The 18980-nt window shown below is 40.2% G+C and overlaps 1 protein-coding gene across 11 annotated transcripts in view; it reads right to left on the reverse strand.

Moving 5' to 3' along the window:
- rapgef2b (Rap guanine nucleotide exchange factor 2b) overlaps positions 1–18980 on the reverse strand; it is a 122942-nt gene that overhangs the window by 16634 nt on the left and 87328 nt on the right. For 7 of the 11 annotated variants that reach the window (XM_019887410.1, XM_019887407.1, XM_019887414.1 and 4 more), the window contains 13 exons: positions 17084–17261; positions 14036–14172; positions 13067–13225; positions 12079–12231; positions 11803–11967; positions 9597–9704; positions 9316–9519; positions 7486–7594; positions 5472–5754; positions 4155–4312; positions 4056–4070; positions 3136–3376; positions 1621–2007 (listed from right to left, as the gene is read on the reverse strand). In XM_019887410.1, the coding sequence (XP_019742969.1) occupies positions 1621–2007; positions 3136–3376; positions 4056–4070; positions 4155–4312; positions 5472–5754; positions 7486–7594; positions 9316–9519; positions 9597–9704; positions 11803–11967; positions 12079–12231; positions 13067–13225; positions 14036–14172; positions 17084–17261 (2297 nt within the window). The remainder of the gene's footprint in view (positions 1–1620; positions 2008–3135; positions 3377–4055; positions 4071–4154; positions 4313–5471; positions 5755–7485; positions 7595–9315; positions 9520–9596; positions 9705–11802; positions 11968–12078; positions 12232–13066; positions 13226–14035; positions 14173–17083; positions 17262–18980) is intronic. The other 4 variants (XM_019887413.1, XM_019887412.1, XM_019887409.1 and 1 more) reach the window with 1 other exon arrangement.

Raw genomic sequence — 18980 nt, forward strand, 5'->3', positions numbered from 1 at the left:
CGCACAAACGTGACGACTGTGCAAAAATAACTACATAAAAGACACCACTGTTACAGAAAGACTTTACACGCTATTTAAACTGCCGATCGCGAACGGAACAAACCGTGATTGAAACTAACTGTGATGCCGCTCTTTATTCGTTGCGCTAACTGTTACCTGTCAGTGGCAGACCCGCCCCTTTTAAAGCGCCAGCTCAATCTATCAATATTGGTTTCCCTGAATGGAATTTATTTGATTCCTTCGTGATTTTGGCGGTACTCGGATTCACTTTATATCTGTGGACAAGGGATTCGAGGCTCTAATCCCTCATTGTGTCCGAGGACCGGCAATCCGAGGCCAAGGCCAAGGACTTGACTCCCAAGGCCAAGGCCAAGGCCAAGGCCAAGGCCAAGGACTTGACTTCTGAGGCCAAGGCCAAGGACCAAGGACCGACCTTCGGTCCTCGAGCCGGTCCTCGAGGCCAAGGACCGGCTCGAGGAACACATCACTGATAACTACTGGAGCAACTAAAACAGTCAACCAACAACCTAAACAAAAAAAAATTAACTGACCAACCAACCAACCAAATACCAATTAACTGCTTAACAATCTTAAGCCAAACAAGAGACTAAAAACCAACTGATATAAAAACATAGCGACTAAGTAACTAAGGAGCTATATAGCCAGACAACTAACTAAATGAACTGCTTAGGTACTGTATGGGACTTACTACCTCACCAAACACCGTAACTTAACCCACCAAGAGACTAACTTAACCAAGTGACTAAGTAACTGAATAACCAGCCATGTTACCGAAGTGACTATAACCTAAGCCAGCAACCATGAGATTGACTGACATAAATTGACCCACCCACTACATAGCTTAACTAAATCAAGTGACCAATTAACTGACCAACCAATGAACTACATCAGTGACTAATTAACCCATGTTAACCAACTATGTAACTTAAAAAAATGCAACTAAGTACCCAACCAACCAGACAACCAACAACTGTAGCAACTAACCAAAAAAAGAAAAAAATGACCAGCCAACTGCAGGTAACTAATTAAATAATTGTACAACCACCCATCTAAGCGACTAACTACCCAGTGATCAAGTAAACTAATCAGCAGAAAAAAATAAAAAGACCTACCACCTAAGTAGCTAACAACCAAAGCCATCCAACCAAGCAATTACTAAAAACTGAGTGAGCAACTGAGTGACTAATTAACCAACCAGACAACCACGTACCGAAGTGACTGACTAAATAACTATGGAGGTGAGTAAATAAATACCTGAACAACCAAATAAAAAAGCAATAAAGTGACAAAGTAACTAAGCAATTTCAGTGACATTTTACCATACAAGCAACTGACTAACTGACCAACTAACCACCCAACTGAGCAAATAACCAATTGGACCACTCGCCCACCTAACTAAGCACATAGATTAACCGAGAGACTAACTAATCAACAAAGAGACAGGTTGACAATCCGACAGAGCGAACACCAAAGCAAAAAACGAAACAAGCAACTACCTTATTGACGGACAGAGTAACCAACAAACCAAATAAAAATTACCTAAGCAACTAGCTAACTAAGCAACTAGCTGCCAAAACCAGGCCACGGTGCACATCTCACCTGATGATGGCAAACATGGAGTTGAAATTCTTGCACTCGCGGCAGTGCAGTGCAATCTTGATGAAGTGCTTGACGGTCTTCATGCGCTTGAGCTGGTTGGGCTCCCGTGTGACCTCGGTGGCCACCCAGAAGGTCTCGTGGTTGATGGCCTCCTCGAATCGCTTGAGGCTGGCGGCGGCGCATGACCTGGGGCGCAACTTGAACAGGTCGTCGATGTACTCGGTGGGCTCGATGGCGCAGAAGAGTTGGAAGGCGCGCATGGACAGCTGTGTGGCCACCTCCACTGTGCTGAGCTGCAGCAGAGAAATCTGGCCCTCGCGGAGGAGGTCCTGGGCATCCTCGTCCGAGCACAGTGTCTCCGTCTCCATGTTGCTCTTCAGGTAGTACCTGTTTGGTTGTGAGAAAACACAAATATTGTCTTATCTCTGTCTACCCCCCCAAAAAAAAAAGAAACCGAGGAGATACATGAATTTAATACCTTTTATTCCAAAGATTAGGTCATATAATCGGCCTCATGTTTTTTTTAGTTTTTGTGTTTTAGATAAGGAAAAAAAAGAACAAAAGCTAACTTGAGAAGATGGATGCTTTCCCTCAAAACTGTTATTTCCAACACCCACTCGCCTCCCCCATTTTTAGCCAAAACCCCTAAAGATTTTTTTTAATGTTTCAGCCCCCACCCCCGCACCCAAATACAATGATTTAATTACGTTTTCATGTTTAATGTAGTGATAACAATTTTCAGGCGATTTCTTTTTTGTCCGAATGTAATTTTTTTTCTCCCCATTACTATCCGAAATTATTTTTTTCATGATTCAAACTCTCAAGGTTTACATTTTTCCGAAGATGTTCTTTCCTTGTCCTCCCGTGGGTTAAGATCAAAGGATGTTGATCATATTTGTCAACTGCGGGGATGTGAAGACCTTCTGAGACTTTTCTGTGACTAAGGGCTACCTAAATGTAACTTGACAAACAAAACAAATTCTGAAAAAGATTTGAGTCTTGCCTCTGTCAACCCCCACCACTCCTTTTTTTTTTAATTCCCACCTGAATTTTCTTAAATATTTAATTGCGCGTAACAAAGACACACCAAATGTGTTTTGGATTAAGAGAGAAAAAAAAATGATAACATGTAGGACATCCTTATTTTTTGGTTCAAATAGTAATCCTCCCCCCCTTTCTATTTGGGAAAAAAAGGTGTTTTGGATTAAAAAAATAATATCTACATTTAATTTGATTGAGACATACTTTAGGAAATAGCTCATCAAAATGTTAATTTCTTTCGTTGAGATAAAAAGTACACATTAGAAATATATGAGGCGATACATGCCTTTTTAAAAATATAAAATCTGTGCAATTTTTTTATATTTCTTATTCAATTTTGTGGAGGGGGAAAATAAATAAACTAAACCGATGTACACCCCTTTTTGGTAATACAAAAACAACAACAGAAGAAATTGTGTGCTAAACAGCTATAATAAATACAACACATACGCAACGGCCTGGGCAAGTATATACCTGCCGCTCAGCTGTATCCTGTCTGCCAGCTTGGAGAGCTGGTCGGGCAGCCGCCTCTGCTTAATGACACCCTCAGGTGTGACCGACACCTCGCACAGCGAGTAGGCCTCGGGTGCGGCCGTCAGAGCAAACTCACGGATGGCCTGGGCCACCACCTCCTTGGCCGTGGTGTCCTTGCCGATCATAATGTAACGCGACTGCTGGTCTGCCTTAAAAACCCGCAGCACCTGATCGGACATATCTGCAGAGAGAGAGAGATTCAGATTTTTCATATCATGGACATACGTTACCAGCATCGGGTGAGGTTCATTTAAGCTTGTTGGCTAAGTAAACAGGCTATGGTAGAAATCGTAATGCAATGTCTTAAAAAAAAAAAAAAAAAACAACAACAAAACTAAAGGAATCTTACGTAAGGTAGTGCACAACGAAATAGTTAATAACACATCGTGGAACCAAATAATGCATAAAACGTGATTAAATACGACAACATGAACATAACATGATTAAAACGTAAATGTGACCCACTGTAATCATAAATTAACAAAACTGGTGCAAATGAAACTCAAATCAGACAATTCTTTACATGGCGTATTTTCACCAATTCATGTGAATCTGGACCACAACTATAGCAATAAATGAAGACTCAATATATTTGGATTCATGCATGTCATTACGACCATCCAAGCAAAGAAAATGTTTGCCCTCCACCAGAATCGAAGCATTCCATGTGATTCAATAGATTAGTGTAATTAATAAGATGCCAAAAAACACCCACAGGAGACAGAGGTTGGTGCTTAACTCGATTAGTCCCAGTGAACACACTGTCTTTACTGTAAATTAGCAATAACCACTAATGACCGTCAAAGGTGCAATTGTGCCCAAGGTAAAGGAAGGTATCGCGGGGTACACAAAGTACTCACTTAGGTTGACCGGCACTGGAAGGACACAAATAACGTGTTGGTAAATATCAGATGAGCTATTTTTAAAAGTCAAGAGGCATTCGCGACGATAAGACTCACCAGGCTGGTTGTTAAAGTCGAGGATGCGGTGGTGGGACTGGAGCAGGTCGGGGTTGGACGAGGATAGGTTGCCGCTGACGGGCAGCGCCGGTGGGATCTGCTTGGACTGCTTCATGCCCACGATGCTGTCATCCTGCGACTGGCCCACGCACACGTCGCTGCAGGAAACAGATGCAAAGTTACATTAATTAAATGCAACTGTTAACAAAGCGTAAATGAATAGTCCAACTGACCAAACTCTAAAAAAAGTGAAATGTACTTCAGCGTTAATTAAAACATAGAAAAAGCGAGAAAAATCCAACGCAACGCTACATTGAAGCATAACGTGGAATCCAGGAATGAAATCAGCAGAAAGACGGCAAAACTTAAATGCAATTCAACGTCAACAAAACAGAAGGAAGAAAATGAAAGGCAGAACTGGCTGATTAATCGATAGTTGTATTTATTTTATTTCTTTTTTGACAGCTTCCGTACTTGCTGGATACAAAAACACAGTCAGTGTTGACAACTTAGTGATTAGTCGTATTTAATGTCTTCTCCAGAAGATTAAACAAATTTTTGGGATAATAATGACAATAATAATGGCTATTTTAAGTTGCTTTTTTCAGTGAAAATCATAAAAAAGATTTTTGTGCACTAAATGTAGCATTAAAAAAAATGGAATGTAACCAAAACAGCGTGAATGAAAGAGAAACTACACCAATGTAACCAAAACATAAGGTAAACGAAACGTAATACAAATGAATTAAACATTTTGTGAAGCCCATCTGACTAAGGCACAGGCTTTTGATTGATGCTTATTTGGCTGAATTCCCGAGGAGAAGCTGCTGTGTAATGTTATCGTATTTTTGTTGTTGTTTTTAAGTTTTCATGTTTTGGATGGGGCGGCCTGGTAGTCGAGTGGTTAGCACGTCGACTGCACAGTGCAGATGTTCAATTCCAGCTCCGGCCTTCATGCGTAGAGTTTCCATGGTCTCCCCATGCTTGCGTGGAAGTTTTCTCTGGGTCCTCCCGTTTCCTCCCACATTCCAAAAACATGCATGGCAGGCTGATTGAACACTCCAAGTTGTCCCTAGGTGTGAGTTTGTGCGCGAATGGTTGTTCGTTTCTGTGTGCCCTGCGATTGATTGGCTGGCAGCGGGTTCAGGGTGCCCCCTGCCTACTGCCCAAAGACAGCTGGGATAGGCTCCAGCACCCCCTGCGAGCCTAGTGAGGATGAAGCGGTTCGGAAGATGAATGAATGAGTGAGTGAATGTTTTGGATGTTTGCGATCCAAGTTAAAAAAAACAAAAAAAAAAAACACCATGCCCCACGTACTTGTAAGGTTTGGGAGGCAGGATGCTGGTGAGCGTCTTGTCAAAGATTTTCTTGAGCTTGTTGCGTCCGCCCACCGAGTTGCTCTTGACCTTCTTGCTGGCCTTCTCCAGGCCCATCACTTGCTCCACATCGACAGCCAGGTCAGGTATGGAGTAGCGGCTGGCTTTTTTGATGTCGCCGATCTTGGGCAGGTGTGGCGCGCCATTCTTCCGGTCATGCTCGTCTTCACCGTCGACGTCGCTGTGGAGCTCCTGCTCGGGCCTGGTTAGCAGCTCTTTAAACACTACAGGGGGGTGGGTAAAATATGCTGTGATTATGCTACTCAACTGGTTGCCTCCGCCTACAATTGGCCAGCCGGTTTTGGGTGTTATTGTGAAATGAAATTGTGGCATTTGCCACAGGTTTGTTGGACAGTTTTGCGAATTGTCAAACAAGTAGATCGTAAACCCCCATTGTTTGGAGGAAATAGGGAACCAACTGTGAAAAGAGGAAAGATGATGGCAAAATATTTAAAATTAACCATACTTTCTAGAATATACACAATCATGAACCCATGTTACATCAATGACTGCATTGCGTAGATAAATTAGTCTACACAAACAAACCACCTTGACGTATTTTTTTTGACCCTTTGTACTGGTGCCTTGGTATCGGCAGCTTCTTTGATATCCAACACATTAAATAAGGCCGGTATCGGCCTGTTTAGGTACTCGCTAATCCCTAATTACAGTTCTCCATTTAACTAAACAGGTTTACTCAAATACATTTAGCTGAACCATTTTCACTCTGTATTGTCTAAAACAGGGGCCGGCAACCTGTGGCTCTGGAGCCACATGCGGCTCTTTAGCGCCGTCCTAGTGGCTCCCTGGAGTTTTTCCAAAATGTTTGAAAATGGAAAAAGATCGGGGAGAGAAATATATTTTTTGTTTTAATATGGATACTGTAGGAGGACAAACATGACACAAACATTCTTAATGTTTTCCAATGCTGTAAAACTGTGTAGAATAAATATTAAATGTAAATATTTCTGTCAACGAAGATTTGCGTCATAGCCTGCGACACACGTTTCTATTAGCAGGACGGGATGCTAGGGCTGTTGTTTATTAAAAAAAAAACAAAAAAAAAAAAAGGGGCTGTTATTTATTAAAAAAAAACAAAAAAAAAACGGCGTTTCATGAACAATTCACCAAGGGTACTGGCAAAGAATGGGAATCTGGAGGGCCAAGAGAAACATTTTTAAATGGCACACGTGAGCTACGATAGTTAACATGCCACAAAAGTACGTCCCATGCCTCGTTCATCTTAGGGGTCGTTTTGGCTGTTGCTCATGATGGCATGCGTGTCTAAGTGAGTGCATATGCGCGCATGCGGTTACGGGTCAATCTCGGGAGGCTGTTGACTGAAAAGTAGATCTTTGGTCGAAAAAGGTTGGGCACAGCTGCTCTAACGAATGCACTGCAGGGGGAAAAAAAACATTTAATCATGGAGGCTCATTGTGTATTTGTAGCCAACTTAGTCATTTTGATAGCAAGATAAGATAGCTAATATAGATCCATACACCATGCTTTTAATTTTTTTGTGACTCCAGACATATTTGTTTTTTGTTTTTGTCCAATATGGCTCTTTCAATATTTTGGGTTGCCAACACCCAGACTTTCAATCTTGAGGCGACAAAGTGCCAAAAGGCATGAGGTAGAGATTTTACAATTCTCTGAAACAGTTAATAGATTGTTCTCTCTCTCTCTCACACGCACACATACACATACACATACACATACACATACACACACACCTTAAATTGGTTATTAATGCGTAAAAACAACAGATGTCATTGGGACATATCAATAGTATCGATTAGTGAGAAAAAAAAATCTTAAATTGATCATATGTTTGGATGCAAAAAGCTTCCTCCTGGTATGCATATGCATTACAGCCTCCTGAGATGAGGACTATCCAAAACGCAGCAAATGAAAAAGCAAAATGGATTGTGTGTGTGTGTGCATGAGTGTTTTACCTAAAAGGTTGGTTTTCACAGTTATGGACAAGTGCGTGTTGTTCTTCAGTATCTCATTGGCTTTACTGAGTTGGACATTCTCAAAGTTCTGCCCATTCACCTCCAAGATCTTCACAGCAAGAAAAACAAGACAAAGGAACACTCATGTTAAGACCAGGAACTCAAAGATAGACTTTCGACTTTTAAGCTTGGATGTGTGATTTTCAAGCTCAACTTTTCTCTTGTCTGGTTTCCTGTCTCACACACTGCATACAAAATTGAAAGACGACCGACCACATCTAACTAAAGAAGATCCAACGAATGAAGGATTTTCTTTGCTACCACCAATGTCTTAGACAATTTTAGTCTATGACTTCAGAAAAATAAAATGTTCAAGGACATTAATGCATACAAATACTTCGTAAGAATGAACTACATCTGTCTCAGTTTGTGCCAGGAAAAACCTTCCATTGGTGAGCGTTATCGTAAAAATGCATACAAATGAAAGCCTACCTGCTAAGAGATGTCTCCCCCATCTGCAGTTGAGTAAACAAAATCTCCCAGACACTATTTACATTAAAATGTTAAGACTTGTGATGTAGGAAGAAAAAAAATCTCTCTCGCTGTCTTTTTTTTTTTTTTTAATTAACTGAGCTAGCTGTGGTGGCTGCAGTCAGTTTGGTGGCTTTCTTTTCAAATCTGGACTTCACAAGCCCTTTTCACACTTGCCGATGTTCTGAGCTTCCAGCTAAAGTCTCCTTAATCCTAGAAACCCATTTTGAGAGTGTCTGAATCCACGTTAAGACTCGTCCAATCCAAACATCCCCTGCAGCTGTCCTTTCCACTCACGCTCCTATTTTTGCTCGGTAAGTAACTAACATGCTCCACTGGGAGTCGGTCCCGACGTTCTTATTAGGTGAGGTGAAGTTTAGTCATCCGCCTCTGAACGCTCATCCTTGGGCAGGGAGCAGTTGCTGTGTAGGCTCGTTGTCTAATTGCCATTGTTACTGTGTTTACTGGCCAGAGAGGAGCGCAGGGTGGTCTGAGGGGATGCTAAAGAGGCTTGTTAGCACACTATGTTTAATCAAAGATGGGCCTCAAAAGGTGGATTCGGGATTAGATCTGGTTGGTACTTTCAAACCAGTACACATTAAACAATTGTATTTTGAAGTTGCATCAACTAAAGTAAATTCTTTACATACTGCTAACATAACTTCAGGATGTTCTGATGTGGTTCAACCAATTTGATTGTTTATAGAGTGAGGGGTGTGCGAGATTGGCAAGCACTGACAAAGAAAATTCAAAAAAGCAAGCCTATCTTAATGTTGTTAATATTAATTGTAGTTGTCTGTCTGACTCGGCCAATTAAATGGTTTCTGGTGCAGTGAGCAGGTGCATACGAGACGGGCATGTGGTGAAGAAGAAAGCCAAGGGGAAAAAGGCCCATTGTAGTAGCTAAGACTAAGAATATTCCAATTTAAGATAACAGAAGGTTTCTATAAACAGCAAGTGTGTAGCAAGCTGTGTGCGCGAGGCAGGCAAGCCGTGAAGAAAAAAATAATTCAAGAAAACAAGGCTTGAAAAAAAAAGTCACGAATATTTGTTCAGGTTGACCATGTACAACTTGGGCAAATAGCTACGGGTGTACCAAGCGGCATGTGTCAGGCAAGTGGTGAAAAACAAAAATTTAACACAACAGGATGGAGTAAGTAAGGCAAGCGATGAAGAAGAAACTAAACAGACTTAAAATAAAAATGTTACAGGATGTATGACTAGGCCAATCAAATGGTTGAGGATTTACATGAGGTGAGCAAGCCGTGTGTAAGTAACTAGCAGTAAGTGGGCATTTACCTGATCCCCTCTCTTGAGCCCTGCCTCTGCCGCCTTGCTCCCAGCCTCCACAGTGTCGATGAAGACCCTGAAGCCTTTGTCTTGTCCTCCCAGCAGGCTGAAGGCGAGGTCAGCCTCCCTGGACGCTTTCGTCAGCGTCACCATGCGGGGTTTGGCTTTGGCAGCGCACGCGATGTTCAATAGCCGCAGGTGGCCGCACATTTTCTGAAGACGAAAGCACGTGAGGACAGTGCGTCTTCATTGTTATTTGACTTTTTTTTTTTTTTTTTTTTTAAACGCACTTCTCTCTCCAGGTTGTTTTCAAACTCCTCCAGAAAGTGAGTCATGGCGGCGTCACCCTCGAAGTCGTTGAAGTGGTTGTTCACCCACAGCAAGACCACCCGTGTCACCTGAGCAAAAACATTTTGCAAAATTTTAAAACACACCAATAAATAATTTTTCAGCTCATTTTTGTCATTTTTTTAAACTGATTTTCTAGGTATTTTTTTTCAATATGCATTTCCGCCACCTCCACTTTTTTTTTATTTCAATTGTTTTACCACCTAAAAAATACTTTGTTTATTCCTTGGGAGTTTTATTTTCGTAGCATCTTTTTTTCTAAGAATTTAGGCTATGTTGTTAATCTCAAGTGCCATTTTTAAAACAATTTCCAAACTACCGTATTGGCCCGAATATAAGACGGCCCTGATTATAAAACGATCCCCTCTTTTTCAAGACTCAAGTTTGAACACCAAATTAATTTTTATACAGAAAATAATTACAGTACATCTGAAACAAATGATTATAACAATATATTTGAGAGAAAAAGCATGTTATTTTGCCTAATTCAAATCTTAATATCTGAACATTTAATTATGTAAACTGAAGTGCAATCACATTATGTTTAGCTCTTTGGCTATTTTCATGGCCTTGAGCTGAATGACAGCTCTGCTGATGGGCATCCCGTCCTTTCGTTTCTCGTCCACGTACGCGCACACCCTCCTGTCAAGTTCTTGGAAGCAGCCGCTCTGAGGACCACGGAAAGCTTTTCTCTGACTGTGAGCATTTTTTAGGTGATCTTTTTGAGCTCTCCATCTCCGTACATTACACTCTGTGACACCATATTTCACAGCCGCTTTGCAATTGTTTGAAGACTCTGCCTCATTTATCACCATCATCTTGAAGTTTACATGATAACTTCTCCTCAGCTGCAGGTTAACCTGGCCGATCTTCGACCCACTTTTCTCCAGATTGTCGCTACGTTTCTCCATTTTCTGTTTTCTCTTCTATAAATTTCTTCTCTTTTCTTTCTTACCGCTATTTTTAATTTTTCTTCTTCGTGCTTCCACTATTTTTATTTTATTCTTCGTGACAGGGGTTCGCTTTGGCCTTGGGAGTCAAGTTCAGTATTCGCTTCAATGATATCTTGCGCCATCTAGCGTCATGAATGGGTATAATGTCTCGACCCCGAATATAAGACGACCCCCCACTTTTTCAGTCTTATTTCAATGCAAAAAAACATCGTCTTCCATTCCGGTCAATACGGCATTTTTACACCTGGATTTCGTGATTGTTGCACCCCGCCCGACCCCCCAACACAAAAATGTATTTGATGTCTTTTTTATTTGAAACTGGATAAACATTTTAAAATTTAAATTTGCCCAAAACTATTTTCATTCTATTTTTTATTTAAAAATGCAATATTTTCTCATTATTTTCCTCAATGTAAATAGATATTTTAAAACTTTTTATGAACTATTAACTTTAGATGAATGCCATTTTAACAGCAATGCTTTTCCCACTGAAATGAAATGAATGACATTAAACCAATCCAGCCTCCCCAAAGAAAAAGTAGGAAAATAGCACTAGTCTATTATTGTCCTTTATAAAAAACATACTGTAAAAATATAATTTAATACAATGTAAAGAATTAAAGAGAAGCAGTTTGTGATTCACCACCCATTGGCATTGTGCCACTTTTGGTTTGTGCTTTTCGGCCACTAGGGGGCAGAATAATATAGACAATTATTGTACAGGAAGAAGAGTTTAGCTATTACTGTATGTGGCTCATTAAGCTGCAGTAATAGTTGGTTCTTTGGAGAGGATAACGTGTGTGTGTGCGCGCGCGTGCGTGCGCGTGTGTGGGTGAGTATTGTTATAATGTCTGTCTACATGTGTTGCTGACATTTGCGTTCAAACACTTCGTTGCTACAAGGGTTATACCACTGCAACGTTGATCCTAGTTTCGTTAGCAGATGCTGTGTGACTTGCATCGTGTGTTAGCATTAACTTTAAGTTATTAAGTTCACCGGCGCCGTTCAGTGTTACATTTTTTTTGCATGAAATTTAGGATTAAAAGTAAAAAAACAAAAACAAAACCAAAACAAAAAACCTCAAAACAACAACAATATAATCCTAAATTGGATCAGTCCTGAGTTAAGGTATTATGGTAATTGTCACTGAATACTGAACTGCAAGCAGGCATTGAGATATTTTGAGATTTCATACCTTATCCCTGAGACTGGGGTCATGGAACCACTCCAGCAGCTTCTTGCCCACCACCATGGGGCTGGACAGGAAGGTCCTGTACGTCAAAAGGAAGTCTTCGATATAGGTGGGGTCCACCACTGAGTGCTCCTCTACCAGGTGCATGGTCAGTCGCTCCGAAGTGCCCTGAAGTGCCGGAGCAAGCAAAGAAGTGTTATGACAGGGTGGGGGGAAAAATAACACAAATATAACAAATCAGAAATGAATACGATGATGGTGGTGATGCTCAGGGGTCACCTTGATGACAATGTGTCCTTTCCTGGTGCCAGTTCGATCGAGTTCTCGGTGTTCCTTGACCATGACGATCTCGCCTTCCTCCTCCACCTTCTGCATGTTCTTCTCCACCTGGTTCAGGATGCAGCAGTAGTCCTGCTGGGCTATGCACACAAACTACGAAAAAGACATCCGAAACAACAAGTCAGATTTTCTTGATGTTTAACCTCACCTCATCAAGGTACTGCATTGACATTTAAACTATGCATATTTATTGTATTGATAACATTGACACTTATTTTTTTCCCTCAACATCAAACCAGAAACAATTATTCCTGATATCTAACTAAAAATTAAAATAAACACTAAAAATTGCCATTTTTGGTGGTTTAACATCAGTGTTTTCTTCTTAGTGTTTCACCATATCGATCCTTATTCTGTTGATGTTTAACCATATTGACACTTGTTTTTTTTTCTTGATCTGTTGGGTTCATTATTTGGTCACAAATCTCAGCCAGGTGATTGTAACAGGAAGTGACATACTAGGAAGTTACTGAAGTTGGATATGTTTTTCTGCATCCGCATCCATCTGTTTTTTTCCAGCCCTTTGAGTGGCAAAACGAGTTTATCTATTTTCCAGTCTACACTAGATTCTGCCTAATTTTAGATAACTTACGTTTGAGTCGAATGTAGACTGAATGTGTATGCTACCATTTAACATCATCAATATTTCCTTGATAATTAATGTCACCATCTTGACACTTTTGTTGTTGCTCGAGCTTCCTTTTAATGACTCATCCTTTCAAAATAAGTCAGTGGTAATTCCGACCATGCGCGAAAGACGCTGCCTGAAAACGGCTCATTAATTCAACTCCAAGAGCATCACAATCATCAACATCGAGGCCCCCAGGGTGCCGTTATGAGACGCCCGGGTGAGAACATTAGCAGCAAACAACCTCTGCCTAACAGCCGTGTAACGGACGTGTTTTGTGGCATGTGAAGGACACGCTACCTGGCAATCGTCCACTTTGGTCTTCATGGCCCCCTTCATGTACTCCTTCTCCATAGTCGGCGACACCCCGAAACTGTTGCCCATGCACAGGATCTCCGTGCGCCCCTCGGGGTATGTCACCTCCACCGAGCCGTTCAAGATCACTGACCAAGAATCAAGCTGGAATCACAACACCATGTCACATAATTAGATGCCAATGCATCACTAATGCTACACGCTAACTCATTCAAAGAAAACAATCTGGCAAACTGATTCCAAGCCTCACAAACTTTACTTTCATTGGTCAGAACAGTCAGATGGAGTGAATAAATATCATGCATCTTTGTTCATCTATCTATGCCAGCGACCTATAGTGACATGCAGCATTTAAATGCTGACCCATTGAGTGGCTGAAGGGACAATACATAAGATGAATGAGTAAAGAGCAATAAAAATACGTGGAAAATATGGACCTCGTCTTAATCTTCAAGCATGTATTTTTTCCAGCAAAAAAGGCATTGTTTTTCGGAAAAGGTGGGGGGAGGGGGGGAGAGAGAGAGAGAGAGAGAGAGAGAGAGAGAGAGAGAGAGAGAGAGAGAAAGAAAAATACTCCAACAAAGAAAGTCACAGTCTAACAAGAATAACTTTGTATTTTTTACTTGCATGACATGTGACTTACAAGTCAACACGGGCTGCACTGCTACCGAGGACTTTATCATGTTGGCAGTTTGCCCTAGTATGGAACATTTCTATTACTTCCTGTGGTTAAAGCATGTTCAGTGAACCAACTGACTAAAACGCCCGGTTCGATTGTGGGGCAAAACTGTGGCCATTGAAAGACGCGTCTCGCTTCAGCCGCCCGAGGAGGTCCAAAGGGCGGGACGAGATGCCCTGCATTCATCTTAAATAGAGCGGATAATACATGAAATGGGAGACGAAGAACAACAAGAGTCAGTTAGCTTTTTTCTTTTGAAAACAAAATCAACGCACCTCCTCGCCGTCGTTGAGAACAATGGTACCGGCGCGCTCAACCACGGCGAAGACCATGACGGCGCACAGTTCACGCCGTACCGACATGGTCATGTTGGCAAAGGCTGGCAGCTGATGCATGAACTCCAGTAATTGTTCTGCGGGAGGAGGGAGAGAAGAGCGTGAGTGTGTTTACTGGAGAGGTTCTTAAAACTTTCAAAGACCCCGCGAGCTGCACTAGCTTAATGCTAACAAAAGGCAACAGACGGGCTAATGAAAATTGTATCTGTCATGACGTTTTAGCCCTTTAAGAGACCGATATTTGAACACAAACGCTGTTGCACCAAACGTGTAGACAGACAATATATTACTCACAGCAGGGCTCTACGCTAACTTTTGGACGTAAGCAGTGGATGACAAAACAGTTCAGGTTATATTATATAACTTTAAAAGAAGACAAAAAAAGGAAAGAATACCATGTTAAAAACTTTAAATATCTGTAAAAGGCCATGAAATAAAATCTGACAGCGTAACAACTTCAATTTGTTTTAATTGGTATTCGTGCAACAGAAAATGATTAAAAATAGTAATTTGAATGCTTTCAACATATATATACCCTTTTTTTTTGCAAAATTATTAATTTTCTTTCTAGAAAAAAGACAAATCTAAATAACATACAACTTTTTAGCTTTGAAAAATATGGTTACTTTCTTTTTCTACAGAAATACAGCCATCCAAACAAGAATATGTTTGGTTTATGCACTCTTAAAAAAAAAGAACATTGAAGTTAAAAAAAAAAAAAAAAAGTAAAAAAAAAAAATTAAACTCGAGATTCCAGGGTTTTGTTCCAGAAAATATAAAAAATACCTCATTTATATCAGAAAATATAAAGCAGCCGCTCGTTCCTACCGACTGCTGTCAGGCTGCTGAATAAAAAAATAACATGATGTGGAAGACAATTGTAAATAGCACTGCGACCATATCCATATCTGTATTTATATTGCACTTAATTGAACGGTGTTTGTTTTCTTTTCTTCTTTCTTCCCATTATCTTGCTGCTGTAGACTGGAAATTTCCCCAGTGTGGGACAAATAAAGGATATCTAATCTAATCTAATCTAAAATATCAAATTCATTGGAAAAACCCCTTCATTCTAACAAAAATCCTTTTTCCCCCAAAATATACTTTTTCTTGAAAATAAATGTATAGGTATTTATTGAAAATGATTTTTTATTAACGCAATTTTGACTCTGAAAAATACATATTTCAGTTTGGAAAATATACTACTTTTTTGTAATTGCAACCTGAAAACTATTTAACTGTTCACCATCTGATTTTGTCTGCCACGCAACTAGAAAATCCTCCTAATATGTAATCCACAAATATTCAGAATTATGCCTGGGGTGCCCTACGGTCGTCATTGCAACAAGCAGGTCTCGTGTGTGCGGGAGGAAATGTTTGAATGTTTGATGCGCTTGGCGAGGTGAGGTTGCACGATGTGCCAGGAGTGACCTAGAAAAAGCCTGCTGGCATGGAGGAGGGGAGGTAGGGCTGGTGGGCAAACTGCTGTGGGGGAGATTAACTGTGGAGATGGAAGAGGAAGAGGAGGAGGACGAAGAGGGCACTCATTCTTCCTCTCACTCCAGCCAACGCATCAACCTCCTCCTCTTGTCAATATTAAGCCTCTTCAAACACATCGAGGAGCCACAGCTTTGATAGTATGATACAGAAAAAGTTTGGCGAAGGTTTGAGAATACTGGAAGGGGGCGTGGAGGGCGTTCATTTCTAAAAAATATTTGACAACAATATGAAACAATACCTGAAAGAGATTTGTCATTCATTTTGACAGAAAAGGCAGCAAAAGTAAAGTGCAACATTTAGAGTTTTGTGTTCTTTTTTGAAAGTGTGACATTCATAGTTTTTCTTTTTAGGTCACAACACCTTTTTAGGAAGGTATGGCAGAAAATGTCTGTCCTCTATTATCAGAAAGTCAATTCACAGTTTGCAATCTTTTTAGGTGAGTGTAAAATTAATAGAAGTATAAAATCAATCGTCTTTGTTTTCATGAAAGTGCAATATAAATAGTTTGTCTTATGGAAAGTGCAACATAAATTGCTTTTCTTTTTTTTTAGAAAATTCAATGATGTTTGTCTAAAGTGGAACATTCATAGTCGGGCTGCAACTAACGATTATTTCTAAAACTATTACTTTGTCAGTTAGGTTTATGGGAAAAATGTTCCCCCACATCCCATTTACGTCACTTAATCAATACACCGGACATGATTTCATGTATGACGATACTAGACCTATTGAAGTATTTCATGATGATTTAAAAAAAAAAAAAAAAGTAAAAGTTGCGCTCAAATTACAACAAGTCATGGACCAACCCACAAAACATCCAAATGTACATTTTACAATATAAAAAAAAATGTTTATCACCCTCCGTCACTACACATCACGTTTTTCAGGCTTGCACATAACCTTGATGAAAATCACTTGATTTCAAAAATTGCCTCTTATCTCATCATGCTTCTCTCTTTTTTTTTAATTGAAGGAGTTGAGTTCCGATAACTCTCTATCAAACAAGACATTCAATACTATTCTCCATTTATCAAACAAGACATTAGATACCGTGAGAAAATGTTGTCCAAAATAGATAATAAAAAGAATAGAATCGTGTATAAATCCTATAATCCTTTTTTCGTATTGCACCGATATTCACATTGGCGTGATAACATTTCAGATAAGAGCACCGTACAGCCATAATAGCTGCTAGCCAGAGGCAGTGCTATGCTGTGTTTGTTTACAGAGTAGATGAGTGCGTAGCGCATGAGGCAATTACATTCCCTGCGCCTTACCGAATGTGGTCTGTGTGGGGATAGGTAATGCCCTGTACTGCTCTGAAAAATATGAATGCAGACAGCAATACTACACCCTTCGGTCTAGTGGTCGGAAACAGCATCGAACGTCTTTGGTTTCTTGGATTTTCTCTTCTAGTGAATGAAACGAACCACGTTTGTAGAGGTTTTTTTTTGCTTAAAGCACAAACAACATAGAGCGCCGTCTCACCTATGTCATCGTCCGTCCTGTCCATGGGGTCCTTCTCCAGGCAGTCTCGAACAATGTCCCGGCTCATGAGTGGGTCTGACGCTCGCTCGATGTCCTCCTCGTCGTCGTCCTCTTCAGAGTCGACAGCCGTCTCAGGCAGGCCGCTCAAGTCCATGTCGCCTGGTTCGTTCTCGGTGGCCTACAGGGGGGGGGAAGGGAGGTGGGGATGATTGGTGGTGGGTGAGAGGGAGAAATAGCCATGGTTTTAAAAGTTGACTGGGATTTTGGACGAGGAGTTGAAGTTCTGAACCACCAACGCTGTCAAGCGCTATCTTGCCAACAGCTCACCCAATCAAACCAAAACAAATTAATAAATAAAAAAATTGCTAACCAACGGTGTTGAACCAAGCAACAATTCTAATCTAAAGCAAAGTTCCGATGCAGAGTATGTGCCGAATACGACATTGTACAGTAAAAATACCACATGAATAATAGCTGAAAATTAAAGAAACACCTGAAAATATGGCAAATTTGTTGAAAAATAACCAAATCAAAAAATGCTAAAAATTTGATAAAAAATACAATATTTCATAAATATTATACCCAAACTACACAAAACATTAGACATAAAAAATGATAACATATTAGAAAACAAAACATTTTAGACAAAAATGTGCATATATTTATAAATTTGCAACAATAATAAAAAAATACTTAATTTTAGACAAAAAGGTCATTAGCAAGCCCTCCAACAGAAATCTTAAACATATAAACAATAGAGAACTACACAAACAAGTACAACGATTGCGAGAAAATTACAAAAAAAGACCAAAATATTGAATGCAAAAACAACTTTAAAAAAATCACTTTTATGAAAAATGAACAAATTGGAAAAAAACTAACTAGCAGAAGAAAAAAATATTAGGAGAAAAAAGATATTATAAAAGTAAAATAAGAAATAAGAATAATTAAATATGTAAAAGATAATGTACATAAAAATAGGTCAAAGAAATACCGCACCAACAAATGGTGAAACAATATATTCAATAAATACATTTTGCAAAAAATGTTCGATTTGACATGCAAATATTGGACAAAAAAAGGACAATCATGTTGAATATTTTCGAAAAACGGCAAGAGACAAGACAAAAATATTAACTCAAAAACTCAGTTTTGCTCCAGCTTCCAACAAGAGCAACAAATTCAGGCCAAAGTTCAAGTGTTTCAACCACTTTCTCAGCACACAACCACACACCAGCTCTAGCGCTGCATGACAAACAGGCTGCCTCGCACAGAACAAGCTAATTAACTCTTCCTTCGCCCCTAAGTCAGCGCCAAGCCTGCTGGCAACATCTCGTTCTTTGAAAGCCCTGATGCAATTACTCCTTCTTGGGCGTTATCAGGAAAACAAAATAGTGGAGGAAAACGGCAGGTGCAAAAGCATCTTCCACAAGCTCACCTCTTTGGCTAGGGGAGAAAATGTGGTCTTGGAAAAATGCCTGTAAAACTCCAGAGCCAGACGCATTGTGGGCACAATTCACTTTTAAGGGTGAAGAGTACTGAGTACTGGAGACCCAACGCGTGTTCTCGTGTCATCTTCGCCTCAAATGCGAGCCAAGAGTGGAGCAGATCATTAATGATTCATCAAGACGGGGTCGGCAAGGACATTTGGGCGTGGACCCACCGGTGGGCGGGGCTCAAAACTCCCATGTGAGGAGTTTTGATTAAAAGATGAAAACGGTGTATCACGATTCAAGCAAAAACTATGTCTATGGTTGTCGGTGTTATACAAAAATATGTCAAGGATTTCCTAACGCGATGGAATGGCACAAGCCAAAACATGAGGGACAAACAACAATGATGATGTTCAAAATATTTCATTCAATTTAAAAAATACAAAAAGAAGAAAAACTCTATA

The sequence above is a fragment of the Hippocampus comes genome, unplaced genomic scaffold (genome assembly GCF_001891065.2).
Source record: "Hippocampus comes isolate QL1 unplaced genomic scaffold, H_comes_QL1_v1.1 scaffold202, whole genome shotgun sequence".
Classification (NCBI taxonomy): Eukaryota; Metazoa; Chordata; class Actinopteri; order Syngnathiformes; family Syngnathidae; genus Hippocampus; species Hippocampus comes.